Raw genomic sequence first — 20295 nt, 5'->3', positions numbered from 1 at the left:
AGCACAGAAAACAGCACAGAACTCACATGGCAAGAGGCAGGACACCTAAAGGAAGATAACCTGTGTCTCACCCAGTGCAGCTTTCACCTCTGTCACACACAGCAGAAGCATGTATTCTATGATCGGAGAAGGCTAGGCTTAAGTAAACGATCTCCTTTCCATATGTTATTACTTTCCTGCTGCCATTATGGGAAGGAGACCCTCACCATGTCTAGGGAGGAATTGGTACAGATGCAAGGAAGCACATCACCTCCCTGAGAGTAGCACAGCTCACACAAGCTGTCAGCTCTCACTCAACAGACCTGGGCTACAGGAGTACCTGCAGGCTAATGGGCACTTGCCACACATCAGGGGGAGCTGCTGTGCACCCCAGTAAGGAACTGCAAGTATGATGGCTCTCAGAGCAGCGGAGCACAGGTTAGGATGGTGGTTCCCACACCATTTGCAAAAGCAGAGGTGGAAACAAGGGAAAGGAGGTGGAGATGAGCCACCACAATCTGAACCAGGTTGTTTAGAGCAGACAGAAGAAAGCATGTTGTCAGTGTGGTCCCTCAGGGTTAACTCTACTTCACACAGTAGATAACTTAAAACAGAAACACCTTTACCTGTGCACAGGATACTTACTGGGGAGATGTTTCTTTCTCTAGATATCTCCTTTGAGTAAAGAGGATGCTGGAGAATACGAGTGTCATGCATCAAATGCCAAAGGAGAGGCAACAGCTTCTGCAAAAATCCACGTTGTGGAAACTCTGCATGAAATAGCTCTGACCAAAGGTAGGTAATGTGGTTGGACACTCTTCAGCTCTTTCCTATCAGTTTACTCAGTTATTTGATACAGAAGGACCACCTCTGTTCAGAACATTCCCAGCAAGTGTCAGCTGCCAGAGCTCTCAAGGGATTTGTTCAGTAATCCCCAAGTGCTGCAAAGTACTGGATATTAAGATACCAAATTCAACCCACTTTTGGGTTTTTTTTGGGGGGGAGGAGGGGGGCTTAGAAAGCAACTTTCAGTGGTTTTCCAGCCCTAAGTTTGTATTGTCCTGCCTATCTCTCCTGGGAGCAGTATTGTCACAACCAGTCCCAAGGGAGAGGGGAACTTAAAGCACTTAAATTCCTGCCAGGTGCCTGCACTTCCTTATTCTTTATCATCCTGGAAACATTCCAGTCCCTGCCATTCTCTCTGCATGCTGGAGTGTCACACCAGGGAGGGGACAGATAGGCCACAGCAGACCTTTAGGCAAGACCTGAAGCTTTTACCCTCCAGCCCTCAGCCATATTTCAAACCCAGGTCCTCTTTACCAGACTGCATGCAAAGCTGACGGGCAAGCCAACCACCCTCATTCCAGCTGCACAAAGAGGATGGCTTAGTACCACAGCCACATGTGCTTCAGAATAAATCCTGAGCTGGCACAGTAACTGTAACCATGCCAGAGGCACTGGGAACAAAGCATTCAGCTACAGAACACTGCTGCCTAAATCCACTTCTGGACATAGTCCTTAGTTTTAGTCCCAGTAGCTTTGTCCAAACTATATAGTCTTGACTTTCTATATCCTTATATCCCTGAAGAGATGAAAGACTTCCCTTAGGAGAACATTAACAGCACCTGGCATCGAAATAAGAACATAAAACGAATCACAAGATTACTTAAGCACAGGAACTTAAATAACACCTTATTTATAGATGTAAATGAAATTGAGTTTTAGTGAGTTGCGCCATGAGGAGCACGCTTATACCCCAGAATAGATGATGTTCACTTCCCCTCTCACAGCTGCAATACTGCGAGGTTGTACTACTGCACTATTGCCTCATGGTTTATTTCTTACATGCACACTGTGTTACAGCTGTTTCTTTTCAGCTGTAGAAAAGCTCTCAAGCAAGCATGCCGTAGCTAAGCAATAAGCTGGCAGTAGGCAATTAAAGGAAACTGATAATGTTAATGGAACAAACTGTCAGACTCCAAAGCGACACACTGTGCAGTTAGGGAGTCTGTATCCAATGTCCAGGTGATCTCAGCACAGAAAAATGCCATCTCTTACCATCCCCCTGCTGCTGTGGTAGGGAGGGAGGAAGAGAGGAAAGGAGGGAGGGAGGGAGGTGGGCAGAAAGACACGCTGCTACTGCCCAAGTTGTGCTGTCACCCTTGGAACAGTGCAGAGCATAACGTGTTTTTGTTTTTCCACAGATGATGGTGCAGAGCTGTGATGTGAGGACTTTCACTTATGCACAGTTTTAAGTTAGTATTATGGAAAACTGTACCCTCTGGCTTTTTCTAGCTCACTAATCATCCCCTTGACCCCCTTGCTCTTTGATAACCAATTTGCTTGCACACTTCTTTCACAAATACACAAATAAAGGAGATTCACAAGCCCGATTACAAATTTTAATTCTATTTACAGGAAATAAACATACGTTTGAAGAGCACACAGCAGATGAGTAAAATTGTAGTTTAAATGCAACCTACACAAAGTGAAACAAAACCTGAGCACTTCAGTCTCATCATTAAAAAGACCCCAACCTTTTTAAAGGCTAAACACTCATCATACGAGGTGCAATACTCATAGACATCAGTTCTTGGAAGAGGAGTTTGCAGGCATAGGGCATCCGAACCAAAGATATCTGAAAGAGATTTTAAAAGGTTTGTGATAAGCACTCCTAAAACATCAACTTGCACCACCCTCTACACAAATAACTTCTTGGGTTTTTGGCTCTAAAGTGCGCCTGAAGTTATGCATTAAAGCATTTAACAGGAATTGCTCACAGACAGTAACAAAGCAAGAGGAAAGCTGAGACTGCCTATAGAGGCTACACAGAAGCTATCCACATCACACTTTTAATGTGAAAACCTGCAGCCAAGGGATATGATCCTAAACAACAGCTATTTAACAAGGGAAAATCTGCAAAGTGTGCCTAATGTGCAGTAACTGTAGTGACAATTTCCAGCACACATCTCTTCAAGTAACCGCAAGGCCATTTTAGAGTTGCCAACAGTCAGTCCCCAGCACAAGAACAAGCCTATTTAAGGCAACTATTTTTATCTCTGCTGCTACTTTCCCTCGACACAGTTCTGTTACCAAGCACACACTGCAGAGCTTTTTCTTTATTAACAACAAAAAAAGTGCAACACAAAAGGCCTCCCATGGGGACTGAGCTCTGCAAGCATAAGTATCTTCATGGGGACTGTCAAGGGCGATGGCTCTGAATTCCTCATTCTGAGGTTCACTTCCAAAAATAAGCTCTCGAGTGTCTAATTTTAAAGTCTTGGAAAACTCCACACTGCAAAACACTTGAACAGCATTTCCTGCCAAGTGGCACGCCAACGTTGTAAAATTAATAACAAGACATTCAGATTAACTAGGATGCTATAAACACTTAAACCAGTTACGAAACTAAAATAGCAATTGTTCTGGTGCTTCTTTAAATATTTACTTCCCTATGCTCCTGTTCACCCGAGCAGTGTTTCCTCTGGCCCGCAAAGAGAAACAGTGGCTGATGAAAACCACACGCACCTGAGTTTTATTACGGCATCCCCGGCATTCGTAGGTGTGAGTCCTTGTGTTTGCAATCGCCATGATGCCGCAGAGATTGCAGACATGGACTTGGTATGGGTCTGAAGCTTCAAACAATCTCTCTCTCAAGAACTGGGCTGCTCCATGAGCTATCTGGCAATCTCGTTCCATTTCTCCAAAACGAAGGCCACCATCCCTGAAAAGAGGAAAAAAACAAAACAACTTCTGAGTTCACTGGCAAAATACACCACTTCTTGCTGGTGAACAAGTAACTTATCAGAAAAAACACAGCAGTCTTACAAGGTAGAAGTAAAGCTGTGCAGTAATTTAACGACCTCAGAATAGTGTTAGGGAGAACATGAACACAGTAATTCATAACTGCTGCAGAGCAGCAGAGCATTTCTAAAGCAGATGTCAGACAGCTGACAGCCACAGCACAACCACACAGCAAAATGAGGTAAACATCCTTCCCTACTTATCTGTGGTAGGTTCAACCTTGGCTAGCTGCCACATGCCCATCAAATAGCTCTCTCACTCCCCCATGTCAACAGGACAGGGAGTGAAAATAAGATGGGAAAAGCACATGGGCTGAGATAAAAACAGGGAGATCACTTACTAATTGCCATCACAGGCAAAACAGACTCAGCATGGAAATTAATTTATTGCCCATTAGAAATGGAGCAAGATGGTGAGAAACAAAAGACTGAACTAAAAACATAATCTTCTCTCCTACCTCCTTCCCAAGCTCAACTTTATTCTTCATTTCCAACACTCTCCTCCCCTCAGTTATGGAGGAATTACGGTGGTAGTCAGTATGTAACAGTTCCTCTCCACCACTCCTAACTCCTCACATTTTTTCCCTGCTCTAGCACAGGGTCCCTTCCCACTGGGATAGTCCTTCTAGAACTATTCCAGCCCAGGCTCTTCCCATGGGGCCCACAGTCCTTCAGGAAGAGATCACAGCTCCTGCCAGGAGCCTGCTCCAGCATGGGCTTTCCACAGGCTGCAGCATGGGTAGCTGCTCCATGGGCTGCTGTCAGACAACATGCTTCACCAAGGGTTGCATGGCAATCTGCTCCAGTGGCTGGAGCTCCTCCTCCTCTGACACCCGTGCCTGCAGGTCGGTCCCTTTCACATTTTCTCACTCCTCCCTCACAGCTACTGCCCAGCAGGTTTTACCCTTTCTTAAAGGCTGCTGATGGGCCAAAGTGGGTCTGTTCGATCCAGCTGTAATCGGTTATGTCTAGCACAGGGCAACAGCTGGTCCTTTCTCAGAGAGGCCACCTCAGCAGTACCCCGTGCTACCAAGACCTTGATAGCTGCACTCAACACATCATCTTCAGCTGAACACATAAAAATGGATGGCTAATTGGGGTGAGCTAATTCAGTTCCAGCTGCAAAGTTGAGGCAGTTAATTTTTAGGGTAAAAACTTCGAAGAAAAAGAAAACACTGTACAGAAACTAATACACATCCTTACCGAGATCTACCCTCCATGGGCTGTCTGTTAAGTATCTGGATAGGCCCTCTGGCACGAGAATGGATTTTGTCATCTACCATGTGCTTCAACCGCTGATAGTATGTAGGACCAATGAAGATCTGTGATGTGATTTTTCGACCAGTAAAGCCATTGTAGAGAACCTGAAGTAATCAATGCAATTACTGAATCACAAGCCCTCCTATCCACCAAATGTATATTAAAAACATCACAGTGAAATGATACTTTGATTGTACCTCATTTCCTCTTAGATGGTAGCCATAATCTGACAAAAGATTGGAAATCTTCTGCACGTTGACAGCATCATTAAAAGGTGTTGCATCACCAATCTCTCCTTTGTTTGCAGACACCTATGGAGGTTTGCAAAAGCCTGTCAGATTTCTGAATTTCTTTCAGACAACAGTAAGCTTTCTCAAACAGTTTTTACAGAACTTGAGGTTCCATGCCCATGACAGTGCCCTATCTTGCCTTGTTTATTAACTGCACAATTTATAGTGAGATTTTAACAAAAACTAAGTATCAACAATTCTGCTACTCCTTTTTCTAAGTCACAGGAAATGTATGGAATAAAAGCAGCATTTTTATAATATATTATTTTTATAATACATTTTTCTAATAAAAGCTTCTTCGAAGATGGGAGAGCACACTGTAATTTGACTTGCTGGACAAAATTTATAGGACTGTAGGGCTTCCCCAAGAAACCTGCTTTTGCTATTGTAACTGGAAAGTAATCCTTATTTTTTAGTGGATTAACACCTACCTACCAGGGAGTAGTATCTTAAAAAAATACCCCTTAAATTAAAAGAAAAATCATATTGCTCAGACATGCAGCATCAAAGATTCTTCTTACCTTCCCCTGGAGACACTCAATCAAGTGACCAATGGTCATACGGGAAGGGATGGCATGGGGGTTGATAATTATATCAGGGGTGATGCCTTCACAGGTGAAGGGCATATCCTAGAACAGGGAAATGGACAGTCAGTACATCCCAGAATATCAGCTTTAAGAAAAGCAGTTGCATGGCTTCAAATAAAATCTTTTAAAGCATTTCAAAGTACGACGTAAGAAGCAGCTGTGTCTCTTGCTAAACATATTTTAGTTAACTTTAAGTCAATATATTGCACATGAGTAGACATTCTACAAACTCATTTAAGACAGTTCCAATGCTAAGATGATCATAAATAAAACTTTAAAAAGTGGGAAAAAAAAAAAATCACTACCTCTTGCCTGTACTGGATGCCACAGGTTCCTTTCTGACCATGTCTGCTGGCAAATTTATCTCCAATTTGTGGGATTCTCACAGAGCGTACCTGTAAACCATAGGAAAACATTCAGTAGGTAACTTAAATATGGAACAAAACTGATTAGAAGTAGAAAGCACACATGCCAGTGCTCACCCTGATCTTGCAGAACTTGTATCCTTCCTGGTTAAGGGTTACCATGACCTGATCTACAATGCCAGTCTCACTAGTTCGCAGGAAAGTGCTGCAGTCCCTCTTTGTGAAACGTCTGTTGGTGCTTTCCAGTTCATCTTCATTCTCTGGCAGTGTCACTGTTTTGCCAATGATGACATCGTCCCCAGACACACGTACCCCAGGTGCTATCAAACCATCATCATCAAGTTTGTCATAGATTGCATGTCTCATACCTTGAGGGAAAAAGGAAAAAGTAGACTCCCAAACTGTTCAGCATACCGGATTTGACAATCAGCACAAACTGAACGAGCTTGTTTGCAGCTTCAGACTACTGAGAAAATGTCTGAAGATACTTCCATGCAACACCTCAACTAATGTATCTTGCTATTAATACAAATATTTCTCACACTTTGTATGTCCCAAAATAAAGACTGAACCAGCTCAGTGACACTGCCCACAAAAATCTGATTTAAAAACTCAGTCTTCAAACACTCCTGTATCTCACCTTGGCAAGTTTCGCGTGTAGGCTTCTCAAAAACTTCCTCTTGGTCATACCCTTTTTTAGACTCCTGCTCTTTGTATGAGCGATAGAACACAGATCTGAAACAAAGTCATAAAGCCTCTGCATCATTCTTTCTCATCTCAGTTTCACTATAATCACAATTCTATCACATATTATGCCTCCTGCTACTAAAGAAAACCAAATCAAATCACACAACCTTTCCTCTAAAGCCTTGTTAACCAGTGACCATCACTGAGGAGGGAAAACCAAAACCAGAAACATCCCACCACCCAAACAAAAACCAGTTTCAGATGGCATTTTGATGGCCACTTTTCAGATACTGCCAAAGTACCTATAAATAACATGCTAATTTTTTATGAACTACAGACTTTCGGATCTGCTTGATATCTCATAAGTAGTTCTTATTCCTAGGTTATGCACATTTTTCATCATACCATTCTCATACCATTTTCTCCTTATACCTCCCATTTTGCAAGCACTTTCAGGATTCTACTACTACCTTGTAGTGCCACACTCAGTACAACTGAGCTGCAGTGGAAAACTTTCAATTTATATAGGCTTCTTTCTGGGGCTTTTGTTTGCTGCCTCAGCTGCCAGCACACCGAAGCCAGGGCCTTTCAGATAAACATTATCCACATTTCACTGCTCCTGTGCACACAGAAGGTTCTATAAGAGCTTCATGTGAGCTGTAATAAGTCTTAATAGTCCCATACTTATTTTACACTGGAAGGCAGTAGATCCGGGACCCCAAGCATACACTTCTTGGTCTCAACTTGGACAAAAGAAAATGAACAAAACTAGAAACCCATTGATGCACCATATAGCTAAGCACAGCCATCTAAAATCTGTAGTGCACAAAGTCACATCAGTTGCCAGCTGACCCAACAGCAGTTTCTACTAAGGAGAGGAACATGCCAATCCTTACTGGTAGCAAATGTCATACTAGTAAGGATTATTACAAAGCTGCAACATTGCCATTAAGGAGAGTTTATAACTGACAAGAGTTAAACGAAAATGTATTTGGACTCTTTGCTGTTACATGGTGTGTTTTTTCATTTAACCATTATACAAAGAACAGTAAATGTAGTAAAGACCAAAATGGAAAAGTTGGTAAGCCAGAGTGGGAAGTCAGGTTAAACATAGGATGAGGCATTGCTCATTGTTTTGCTGAGATACACATGCTAAGATACCATTTTCACTATGCTGCTCCCTCCACTGCCATTAAAAATAAATTAAATTGCTAAAGAATTTACAAAGTTCTACCTGAAAAAGCCTCTGTCAACAGCAGAACGGTTCATGATGACAGAGTCTTCCTGGTTATAGCCTGTGTATGATGCAATGGCTACAATCGAGTTGATACCTATAATATGCAGAACAAATACTTTGAAAGGTTGCCCACATACCAGACAGGCATTACTGAGTTACAATTTTGAATCACAATTCAAGATAAGCTGTATTCTCTACAGTGAAGCCGTTTTGTTTCGGAGATAAAATCTCCAAGTCCCACACACAAAACCCCATGCCAGCGAATACAACTTTGGGTACAACAGAGTCAAGAGTGACCTCTTGTGAAAAACACAGCAAATACCAATGCATAAAATGCATTTTTCCAGTGAGATGGTAACAGTCTTTACAGATAAAGTAGTTTCACCTGCAACACTAGCAATGTATTTAGGTGTCCAGCTACAAGTTAATGTTTAATCTATAATTAACTTTTAAATTACATATAGGTGCTAAATACCCAGGTATTCTACATGCAACATTTGTGACACAGTTTAAACAAAGTAGCATTTTCGATTTAGAAACATTAACTGGCAACATACCTGCTGGTAACTCTCTAAATCGCAAGTACTCCATGGAGCGTGTTGTCACAAGGGGCTTCTGAGGATAGTACAACACATGTGCCAGTGTATCCATACGAACGTGAAAGTTTGTAATGTAAACTCCCATAGCTTGCTTACCCATGGCAGACTGGTAGGTGTTCCTGGGAGACTAGACAGACAATGGAAGACCATTATGCACATAAAATTCTTCGCACATATATGTGCGGGTTTTCTACCAACTTCAAAAGCAAGATGTCAAAAGTGATGCACTAACCTGGTTGTGATCAGGGAAAGGGATAATAGATGCACATACTCCCAGGATCATAGATGGGTGAATCTCACAGTGTGTGTATGTTGAACAATATGCCACACCTTTCTCTTGCAAATCATCGGGGGTCATTGCCAGCATCACAGTCTCTTCTTCCAGTGTGTCAATGTACTCTACTACACCGCTGGCCACGAGATCCTGCCAACTGAACAAACAATGCCCAAAACACTCAGCCAACACAACAAATGTGTCTCTTCAGCAGTAATAAGATGAAGGACTTTCCTGGCTTATTACTTCTACCACTGCCTGAACGTGATTTAAAACAAAAATAAAAATTAAAAAATCAAGCTACCAGGCAGAGAAAGCATCTTTGTATTGTACAGAGTTTTAAACATTTCCCTCTCCAACCTGAAGGAAGCTGCAGCTTCCAAGATGAAAAAATCAGACATTCAACCAAGTTTCAGGAATATCTCACCTGTAGTTGTTATACTCGCGTTCCTTCAGTTGGTCAATATGCCTTTTCTTCAACAGCAGTTTTTGTTTTTCCACAATTAAAAGAGGTCGACAAATTCTGCCTGCATCAGTGTAGATGCGGATTTCTCGCTCACGAATATCTCTAATCATTGAGACCTGCACAAGACAGCAGCACTCCGTGAGTATGAAATCTCAGCCCAGAATCAGAAATATGGAACACAAAACAGGGTAACAAAGTTCCCTAAAGCAAAGAAGCATTTCAGAAGACTATTTTCAACTGGATCCTCTTGAAATAATGCAAACCAAAACCAACCATAACCAAACAACAAACCACACACAACATCAAACAAACAAGAAAACTCCCAAAAACACCAAACCCAAAAAAACTCCCCAAACAAACCAAAACAACCAATGTGAAGTATGTTCATAAAGAGACTTCCAAATAATGCTATTTGGAGCTTACAAAGTAGTATCAAAGCATTATCCTCCCTCATGACAAAAGAAACCCAAACTCGAGATGTAAAATTTGTACCTCTGACACAATGATGTCCATCTGACGACGGAGCTTCCTTAGGGTATTCATGAGCTGCTCAGGATCTTTGTGTATTCCAACCCAGCAGCCATTAACAAAGATCTTGGTAGCACTATAAAGAGGAAAAAAAATAAAGTATTAAAAAATACAAATAATAAAGAAAAAATGAAAAAAAAAAAAACAAATAAGAGAAAGCAAAACAAAAAATACCAATAATGTAGAAAAAATTAACTACAAAAAAGCACCCTCCCATTTCTCCCCCCAAAAGAACCCTAAGCCCTTGAAATGTTATGCAGGATAAAAAACTTAAGTCTGGTTAAATAGTTTCATTTGCACATACTCAGCTATTGCTGCTGGAGATATTTCTTCCAGGTTTTCCATACTCCACTCTTCCAAGAATTCCAAAATTGGCGACGGTTGAGACCCCACAGAAATGTAAGCCATCAGGGCTAAGTTCTTCACAAGTCCTACCGCATGACCCTAACAGAAACACAAAGTTAACTTGCATTTCCAAATCAAGAGATTCCCCTAAGAAGATTCAAGAATTTAAAATTCAAGTCCTTATGGACGTGGACACAACAAATGCTATTTATTAATTACTACCATTCAAAGACAGAGTTAGCTATAAAGCTAAATATTCATGTAAGCACTTTAAAATACAAATGCTAGGGTGGCTATAAAATGACTAGCAGAGAGAAAAGTATTTAGGCGTGAGTACTGACATAAATACTAGTTTCATTACCTCTGGGGTCTCAGCAGGACAAACCATTCCCCACAGTGTGTTGTGCAGCTGTCTGGGCTTTGCTAGTTTGCCATCTCGACCAATTGGAGAATTCAGGCGTCTCAGGTGGGAAAGTGTAGATGCAAAAGTCAGGCGGTTTAACACCTGTGTGGAGTAAGGAATTCATTCAAAGTTGCTTAAAAGTGTTGTTGATAGGCATCACGATACATTAGAGCAAAGGATCACTGCCCTCTAGAAATGATGCATCTGAACTAAAATAGTTCTGATTTTTGTTGGCTACACTTTTTAGCTCACCTCCTCTAATCCCAGACTAAGTTCAACCTTAAAATCTTAAGCATCTAACTGATGTAATGGCAGAAGTCTTCAGAGCAGGCTTATACCATGGCAAGGCCCAGCATAAACAGTTACCCAAGCAAAGAACTGAGTTTTGTAGTACAGGTTACTCAGATCAGGTAACTAGAATTAATGATACTAGCAATAAACATACTTTAAAAGCTGCATTTTCACCAGGAGGACTTACCAGTACAATGACACAAAGATCTTTACTACTTAGTTTGAAAAAACTAAGGCAACTCAGTTATCAGGAACAAATCAGTATTTACGTTCTTTTCAGAGTCTGCTCAAGGCTCTTCAGAAAGATTTATTTTTACAGCCTGAAACATGAGAGTTTAATTTAAAAAGCCCCACACACAAATACATCAACATCGCACCACCTAGGGACAGCTACAATCTTTGCTCCTTTCCTAACTTTGCTTTCCATAAACTATGATCTCACCAGGGCTCCAGACAACAAAACATGCTGGCGTTTAGAAACTGTCACCTCCTTCCCTTTTCTGCCTTTATGAGAAACCGGCTCAGTTAAACACATTCTGGACTAATACAGTCAATGCTCCTTATAATTGAACTGTGGAATACGTAACTGTTGTATGACACAGTGCCACTCAAATTTAAGTACCTGTGAAGCACTGAAAGTAATTTAAAAAAAGAATTCCATCCTCCCTAAAGATTCCCTAGGACTAGGACTTGATCAGACATACAAGCATATGCTCTAACACAAAAAGTCTTTATAAGAGATACACCAAGAGTTTAGCTGCCCATGCAAAAGCTAAAACAAAACCCAAATGATTAAAACCAAAGGCCACACCAGACTCAACTATTTGGATCTTTACATGTTTCAGCTATGGAAATTTCCTTTTAAAAATGGTTCTGTTTAACACACAACATGCATAGCTGCCAAGCAGTATTAAACTCTTCCCTGATACGGTTAAAACCATGTGTAAACCTGACAAGTGCTACAATGCTTTATTCAGCTGTTGTACCTGAGATACTCCTGCTCTGGCCTGATGAGCTTTCTTCTGGTCACCCCAGTTTCCAGTTGCCAGTGAATACTTCAAACCATCTGAAATAATTCTTGTTTTAATTGCCAGCTCCAAGTTGAAATCTTTCCCTCTGTCAATGAACTTTTGGGCATATATTCTCACTTCCTTTAGCAAATTCTTGAACATTCTGTAGAAGATGCCAAGAAACATCATTAAACAATACTATAGCAATTCAGCCTACTCAGCAGTTATGGGGGAAAAAACATCACTGGCCTCCTGAAAGAAGCAAGTAACTTGTAACTAGAGGAGGAGGGGGGAAAAAAAAAAAAGCCCAAAATACATTAACCTGTTTGTGAACATGTACAAAATATGCCTCAAAATAAGTTGATGCTAGCCACCTACTATTAGGGTAAACCTATCCACTTCCTGGAAAACTTACAATCAGATATAGGCTGTGCTGTCCAAGACTGGCTGTTAGACACAACATAGTAGGTCTGATCTTTTAGAAGTACAGTGTTGGCAATGCCTCGACTGTTAATTATCCCCAAATGAAACACAGATACATAGTTACCCTCTGAACAGAAAAGCTAACAGTGGTCCAGCAAGATCCAGTCTTTTGTTGCCATAATGATCTCTGTCATCCAGCTCTCTTCTTCCCAGTGCTGCCAGCAACAATCTATGAACCATATACCTAAGCAAATAAAAGTTTATGTTTTAAACTGACTGCAGACATTCACAACAGAGATTACATGCTTTCACAGATAAAACAGCAAACTGTTTCCTAAAGGCTGTCCATTCTAGATCTTCAGGATACTGCTATACTAACACAGTCCTCTTCAGCATGTATGTCCTTAGAGATGAATGACCCACTGAAAGCTTGGGTAATGATGGAGAAAAGTTAATATTTACATTGTGATGGCAATGTGTCTTTTGCTACATGTCTCTCCTATAATATGGGCTACGTTTAAGCTGGTAAAATCAGGTGAGAAATGCTAAGTCTCCTGATGCTATAGTTCATCTGAATACCAGTAAGCAGTGATCAAGAGGACGTGCTAATAGTTTTAAATAGCGAGTTTACGCTACAAACAGCTACCTACATATTAGTTAACAACCTCTATATGCTGTCCAACCAACGTGATGTCAAAGAGAGTCATTCATCACTATCATCACATCTAACTTAATATTCAGAACATGTTGGAGCCTTGTTTCCTTCTTTTATTTATTTGTTTTGCATTTTCTCAGTTTCAAAACTAAATCAGTGCCCTAAAGTTTATCACTGACTATCCAGAAGACTGAGGTTAAAAATGAACTTCCAGTGCATTCTTCCAGCATATACATATCTGTGAATAAAATCTGTACTCAGGGTCTATTTGCAGATGTGTGACAGAAAATGCTGACATACCCTAGAAAATAGGCCTTTTTGGTTTCACAGAAGTCACTGACACCAACATGTGGGAGCATTTCCTTCTGCAAAACTTCTTTAGCATACTTGATTCTCTTCTCTTTGGTGACACCTGGCTTTGCACCTCTTGATCCAATGAAGTTTAGAGCAACATTTTGCTCCTGAATGACAAAAGCTTCATCCAAAGAAGGTTTGACCTAAATGCACAAAATACAGCAAAATCCTGTAGCATCCAGTGCCTGTTGCAGTTGAAGTAAACTACACAGCAGCTTGCTGATTATTCTTTCCAGGAACTGCTAATTACTGATCCAGTTCTTTCTGGCCTTACTATAGTAGCTCTTTTAAGAGCAAGAGAAAACAGTAATGAAGGCACACTGGAAGCACATAAAAAATAGTTTAGACTTCAGAAAATAGTTCTTATTCAAGCACATTCTAGGCCTGTTGCTGTTTCATGTATAATTCAATGGTAGCAGGTATAAATCAAAGTCAACTGCAGGCGGGTAAGACTCTACCATTCCAAGTACACATGAACACTTTGAAATTTCTGTTGCACTCCATTCACGTAACACACTCATTTGGATAGGTTTAGGCAGAGAACTTTTGACCTTTCTAATAGACAACCTACCAAAACAATGAAGTGATAAATAACAACTGCAAAATGAACAACACTTAGAACAATGAATAGCCACACCTCCACATCACCAAATATCAAGCTAGGAAATAACACATTACCATTTCCATCATTTCTGGATCTTCAAAATCATATATGATGTGCTCCAAGATGTCCCTGTCAGACACAAAGCCTAGTGCACGGAAGACAATTATGATGGGGACTTCTTGTTTGATATATGGCAAAGTTGCTACAATGCGCTGACCAATTGCACTCTTCTTTGCACCCTGAAAAAATGGGAAAAAAATCCATACATTATTCTTACAAGATCTTGCATTTAAATAAAAATGTGTCTCTGGCTTAAGCTCAGCTTTTCTAATCCACTGTGTAAGACTCTCCATTTTTGCAATTATTCAAGTAGCTGCTCCCCACTCCCAAGACGAAACAAATACTGTGGACTGCAGATCAACTAGAGTGCCCCAGCCACCAGGAGCAAGAGCATTGTAAGGCTTCTATTAAAGTTACTCTTGAAATACACCTGGGAATTCCCAAACATCAGTGCAATGGTAAATGAGTACTGACACCTTCTGCTTTTGAAGTTATGTAACAGCATTAATTTCCCACAGATGGCACAGTTAGATGATAAATATGAACATACGATCTGCAAAAGACACCTAAACACTAGCTGGACCATCAGCAAAGCCAGGGTCCCTGCTCCTATTTTTGTCCTTTGTCAAAAAACAGGATGCAACTTGTTTTCTTGCCCATTTTCTAAAATCTCATTCACAGTAATTCTAAAACTATTTTTTAGCCTTGCCCTAAAATCTGACACAAACTGAGTCTTCATTACAGTCCTCAAATTATTTGTCCCTGAGATAGGCATAATAATGCTCCATCCCTGGCAGTGTTCAAGGCCAGGCTGGACAAAGCCTTGGGTGGCATGGTTTAGTGTGAGGTGTCCCTGCCCATGGCAGGAGGGTTGGAACTTGATGATCTTAAGGTCCTTTCCAACCCTAACTATTCTATGATTCTATAATCTATGACATACAGAATCCATTTTTATTTAATGTTACCTTCTTTACAACTTAGCATCAGAAGAAATTTCTTTTCAAAATCCCAAAAGTAAATGATATGATGAGACAGGACAGTAACAAAACTCCTAAAACAATCTTAAACCATGACAATTGTGCACCAAGGCAAGGGTTATTACTGCTTTGGCATACCTGCCCACCTCTGGCCAGCATGCTAACCCATATAGTACTTGTTGGTCGAGACGAATTTTCCAGACAAGATCTACACTCTCCTGTGTAGGCATATTTTGAATCTTTCTTTGCAAACACATACACTGTGTTTGTAGCCATTTTCTCTTGAGCAATCAGAACCTGTGTTAGAAACAAGAACACTAGTAAATAACTGACAAAAGGGGATGCTGAAAGTAACAAGTACAGTATGTTTCTACTATTCCTTCAGGTCTCTTAAATTTAAGAGTGTTGCACAGCACAAAGACTATTTGCCAAACTCAACTGGATCATACTCTACATTTTTAAAATACAGTATTAAGTAAAAAATACACCCACTTAAGTTAAAATAACCAGAACAAAAGTCCCTTACCTTTTCTGATCCATTAATGATAAAGTATCCACCAGGATCAAGAGGGCATTCATTCAGTTCACAAAGATCACGGTCCGTTAAGCCATTCAACAAACAGTACGTTGAACGTAACATAATAGGAATTTTTCCTATGAAAGTTTTCTGATGCTGTGTCTGTAACTGATCCTCCCCTTCTTTAATAACTGTTTTAGTTATATCCACATACAAGGGGGCTGAATACCTACAGAATAAAAACACCATTATGTTACCTGTCAGTTATTACTCGAGGTTGCACAGAAATATAATGAATGCAATTATTCAAGCACTCACTGGCTAAGAAATCATCAATCATTGTCTGGATTTAACAACTGGACATCAATATTTAAATAGACCATAATTATTATGTTTTCATGGCACCAGTAAATTGAAAAAGACAATTAATAATGTAGAACCAGTCCTTCCTTGTGTTTATCTACTACAAAATTCATTCTTACGTAAGGTTTCTCAGCCTGGCCTCATTAGGCATCATAGGTGAGGGTGCTCCATCTCTTTCCCAGTGTGTAGGCTTAGAGAGGTAGATTTGTTCGAACTTCAGCAGATAACGGGGCTGGAAAACAAGAAGACATTTACTTGTAATGGAAGAAACATCCATTCCTGTTGTTCAAGAGTGGCCATGGCCCTACAGCTTAATACTAGATGCTGCCCCATGCCCTCAGCATGAGGTATGGAAACAATCCCTCTTGAGATGACCAGATCAAGAAATGCACTCAAAAGTTTTCCATAATTTCTAAACATCTCATTAATTAATAAAAAGAAAAATACAACCACCACCACCAAAGCAAAAAAACCCTAGAGGAAACTGAGAGGTCAAAATCATTTGCAAGAGAAGAATAAAGAATCCAAGCCTGTCTTCTTCCTGTGAAATACCTAAGAAATAAATCTGCCAAGTCAGTAAATACATTAACAGAATATGCCCTACATACACCTACTGAGACACTGTTTATGTAACTTGAGATAAAACTGCAAGTTTCATGATGCAGAAATGTCAACCTGTTTCAACATATACAGTGAAACAGATGACATATCAAACAAGGTGCAAATTGTTTTAAAGATCTGCTCCCATGCATAAAATATCAAATTTAATAGCTTTGGTTTAATTCCACAGAAATCCTTTCACATGTTACAGTGAAACCACAGGCATGAAAGGACAGACACCTTTCAGCAATAGAACAATTTTAAAGATCTTTATTTTGCTCCAAGAGACACTTGCCTCTCAGAAGCCTACCTCAATGAGATTGAGAGCATTCAGTCACTTAAATCAAAAGCCTTGCATTTAAAATAAAGGGGTAAAAGTTTTAAAACAATACTTTTATCAAAGTGCGTCTGTGTATCTGGTAGGAGCTAGAACTTAAAGCAAGCAACCACAAAACCGTAGCTTTGTTCATATGTTTCATATGTGTGGTCTCAACCCTGGCACACAAGGGTGTCAAGGCCTTGCATGCCTCCTTGCATGCAAAAGGATCTAGAGATGAGCCACTCCCAAAGCATTCCTTCACAGACCAAAATCCAGGGCAGCAGAGAAACATAAGCAAATCATCAGACCTGCATGTATACAAGTAAGGCTTTTTGCCTTACTTTTTCTTCAAGTTGCTATTTACTACCATGTTCTTCTGCAGAACAGAAGTTAATACAAAGAACTACAGTGCTGCCACCCCAGCTAAGTATCTGCCTAGAAGCCAACTGAGAAGTCTATTATTAAACCAAAACTTAAATTCTGTGCAGGCATTTTACCATATCTCAGCCATAAAGACTCTGCTGCAGCACACCACAAAAGCAACATTTGCTCTAGCAGTGCAAGTTCCAGTGCGGAGTTAAAAAACAGTTTATGGTTTATCTTGTGAGTTGTCTTAGCCTTTCTAAAATACATTTTCAAAATCCCAATATTTGACCTGAGATGTGTCAGGGGAGGTTTAGGTTGGATGTTAGGAAAAATTTCTTCACTGAAATGGAGGTCAGGTACTGGAGCAGGCTTCCCAGGGAAGCAGTGAATCGCCACCCCTGGGAGTGTTCAAAAACTGTGTAGATGAGGCTCTCAGTGTCATGGCTTAGTGGCAGACTTGGCAGTGCTGGGGTAAACATTGGACTTGATCTTAAAGATCTCTTCCAACCTAGTTGATTCTATGATTCTGAAACAGGCACCACTTACCGGTTCTTCCACTTCTCCTGTGGCATGCTGGGCTTCAGCTTGTAAATCAATTGGTGGAGCATCTTCAACAATTCTCTGCACAGACATCTGAATAAACTCATCAAAAGAATCCAGCTGCTGCCTGACTAAACCCTTTTCATCAAAATAGGAGCTAAAAAAGAAAAAGTGCATGAACGAACAAGATAATTTAATTCATGTACTTCATACATCAACAAGCTTAAGATGTATTTAGTACAAAACCTCCAAAAGCCATGAAATACAGTGCATACATACACTCACTTGTAGTGAGTACATACATTCACTTTTCCCAAGCTATGAGTTTCAGACACAGATGCTGAAAAACGTTTAACAATTCTCTCACCGCTTGAAGACAGACACAACAAAGTGACAGACTTGCTGCCACCTTTTGGCTAAGCCATGACAGTACACACACTCTACCTTGCATTTGAAGAGAAACAATGACAAACCTCACTAAAAGTGGCTTCAGGATAAAGTTTCCAACAATGTATGTAAATTCTTTTGCCCTTACTAATTTTCCAAGTTGCTGTAAACTGAGTGTATGCCCCTAAGACAAGGTAACAGATTTCTTATCTTGGATCCCCTCTCTTCCAGCCACATGAGATTCCCAGCTTCACTCCTCCAGATTTGCCTTAGCCGTTGTGTAACCTAGCTTCAACACAGCACAACCCAACTGCAAAAATCAAAGCCTAACTTCGAAGCCCCACATCTTAACTTTTAATAGGATGATCTAAACGTGTTTGCTGCATTAGCTCTGCCAGCAAGCTCCTCTACCTCACATTCCTGAAGCCTGCCAGGGAACCCACCACACTACCCCAGCTTCTGCCCATCACTGCCAGGATCTGTATTAACAACTGCTAAGACCTAGCCCCTACGAATAACTTCAGGCTTCCCCAAGAAGAGCAACACACTCTTGGCTATCATGCCATTGCCACAGTGAATCTTGACAACGGTCTGCTACTCCCCACAGGGAAGGAGAAAAGGAATAGGCAACTTGTAACACAGAACAGTTGAGGCTGAAAGAGACCTCTGGAGATCATCCTGTCCTGTAACCAAATTCAAGAAAGGTCAGCCAGAGCTGGCTGTCCATGACCCTGTCCAGAAAACTTTTGAATACCAAGGATGGAGACAGAGACCCCATGGCCCCTCTTGGCAACCCACGGCAGTGCTTGGTCACCCTCACAGTAAATAAAGTGATTCCTCATATAGAGTGAGGTGCAGCATCAGCTGAAGGACTTGCCTTACTTACCTCCCACCTAACTGAAAGCAAAGGTAGCATTCCACACTAGACTGAAAAAGAAAGGATCTCCTTCTGCCTCCAGAGTTTCTCACCTCTGTTCTCCATCCATACTGCTTATGGGATCATTCCCACAGACCTACTGGTTTGCTTGCTACTGCTCTTCTAAGAACCCATCATATACATTTCATGAATGATACAATTAGCAAAAAAACCACTTTTCACTCTGCTCCACAGTGCATGCCACTCCTTAACAGTCACAAGAAGCTGCATGTCCTGGATACTCGTGTCTTGCTAGGAAAACACTGACATGGTGAAACAGCCAAGTATTGATTTCCTAACACCAGCATCAGCTATGAGAACAGTGGGCAAAATAATACACTTGATATGGAATCGAGATCACTTCTTCGTTCAAAAACAGTGCACCCCACTGTATGTCAGCAGGGCCTCCGAATCCCTAAGGACAAGCCTGTTGTAAGCTGTTCTGCTCAAAGCCCTCCTCCCTGTGTGCTCTATCTCTGAACGTGCTAAAACACAGTTTCACACAGCCAATCCCACAGCTTCCACAGTGTGTTGCCAGTGAACTGTATGTCACCTCTAAGACCAAAAGCACCTGTGCTGAAGCTCTAAGAACAGCGAGTTTCAGCAACTCACCTAATAACAATCCAGCAGGCTTCTTGCCACAAGTCGGGGGTAATTTCATCATCGTCTTCATCATATTGCATATCTGCGGGGAAGCACGACATTTAAAACAGGCCCCATCTCTGCTCACACAAGGCTGGCACATAAGGTCGCCCCGGCAGCGCTTCTGACCACCCGAGGGACGCAGGAGCCTCCGGGGGACCCCACTGGGCCCGGAGCCACCCCACCGCCGCCTCCCGCGGGCCCTGCGGCCCCCACACGCTCCTCGCCGGGCTGCACAGGGAAGAAGGCCCGGCAGGGAACGGCCTGCACCTGCAGCCCACTCACCTTCGTCTGCGTCGTACATGGTGGCGGCGGGAAGGGCCGCGGGCGGCAGCTATGGGGAAGCGAGAGACGGGAAGCGCGGCGGGGCTCAGCACCGCAGGCCCGGCCAGCGGCAGCGGCAGCGGCGGGAAGTCGATGGCGCGGCGCTGACGCGTCACGTCACGCT

The 20295-nt window shown here is 41.5% G+C and overlaps 2 protein-coding genes across 2 annotated transcripts in view; one reads left to right on the top strand and one right to left on the bottom strand.

Moving 5' to 3' along the window:
- Positions 1-2372, top strand: part of IGFBP7 (insulin like growth factor binding protein 7) — a 16948-nt gene extending 14576 nt beyond the window's left edge. Inside the window, exons 4-5 of the mRNA XM_061374608.1 lie at positions 648-774; positions 2184-2372. Of these exons, the coding sequence (XP_061230592.1) occupies positions 648-774; positions 2184-2203 (147 nt within the window). The 3' untranslated portion in view covers positions 2204-2372. The remainder of the gene's footprint in view (positions 1-647; positions 775-2183) is intronic.
- On the bottom strand, positions 2371-20295 carry POLR2B (RNA polymerase II subunit B). The gene is made up of 25 exons (XM_061374595.1): positions 20133-20295; positions 19818-19890; positions 17909-18059; positions 16197-16309; positions 15724-15943; positions 15336-15494; positions 14235-14399; positions 13503-13699; positions 12672-12791; positions 12101-12287; positions 10782-10925; positions 10380-10519; positions 10040-10151; positions 9509-9663; positions 9040-9238; positions 8766-8934; positions 8206-8302; positions 6925-7019; positions 6402-6652; positions 6225-6314; positions 5854-5961; positions 5240-5353; positions 4986-5146; positions 3508-3703; positions 2371-2617 (listed from the first exon to the last, which is right to left on the bottom strand). Exons 1-25 carry the CDS (start codon positions 20149-20151, stop codon positions 2528-2530), a joined length of 3525 nt encoding a protein of 1174 aa, XP_061230579.1. The 5' UTR covers positions 20152-20295; the 3' UTR covers positions 2371-2527.

The sequence above is a fragment of the Neopsephotus bourkii genome, unplaced genomic scaffold (genome assembly GCF_033783945.1).
Source record: "Neopsephotus bourkii isolate Nb327-2 ecotype Australia unplaced genomic scaffold, CSIRO-AGI_Nbou_v1 NB_168, whole genome shotgun sequence".
NCBI lineage: Eukaryota > Metazoa > Chordata > Aves > Psittaciformes > Psittacidae > Neopsephotus > Neopsephotus bourkii.
The sequence above is the reverse complement of the archived record's forward strand: the minus strand, read 5'-3'. Positions and strand labels throughout refer to the sequence as shown.

What these genes read in the sequence shown, in the direction of transcription:
- POLR2B (XM_061374595.1), bottom strand. An exon ending in TGCTGGCCAGAGGTGGGCAG is followed by an intron (nt 14,400 to 15,335) that starts GTATGCCAAAGC and finishes CCATTTTTTCAG; the next exon opens with GGTGCAAAGAAGAGTGCAAT. An exon ending in GCATCCAGTACAGGCAAGAG is followed by an intron (nt 5,962 to 6,224) that starts GTAGTGATTTTT and finishes TCCCTGTTCTAG; the next exon opens with GATATGCCCTTCACCTGTGA.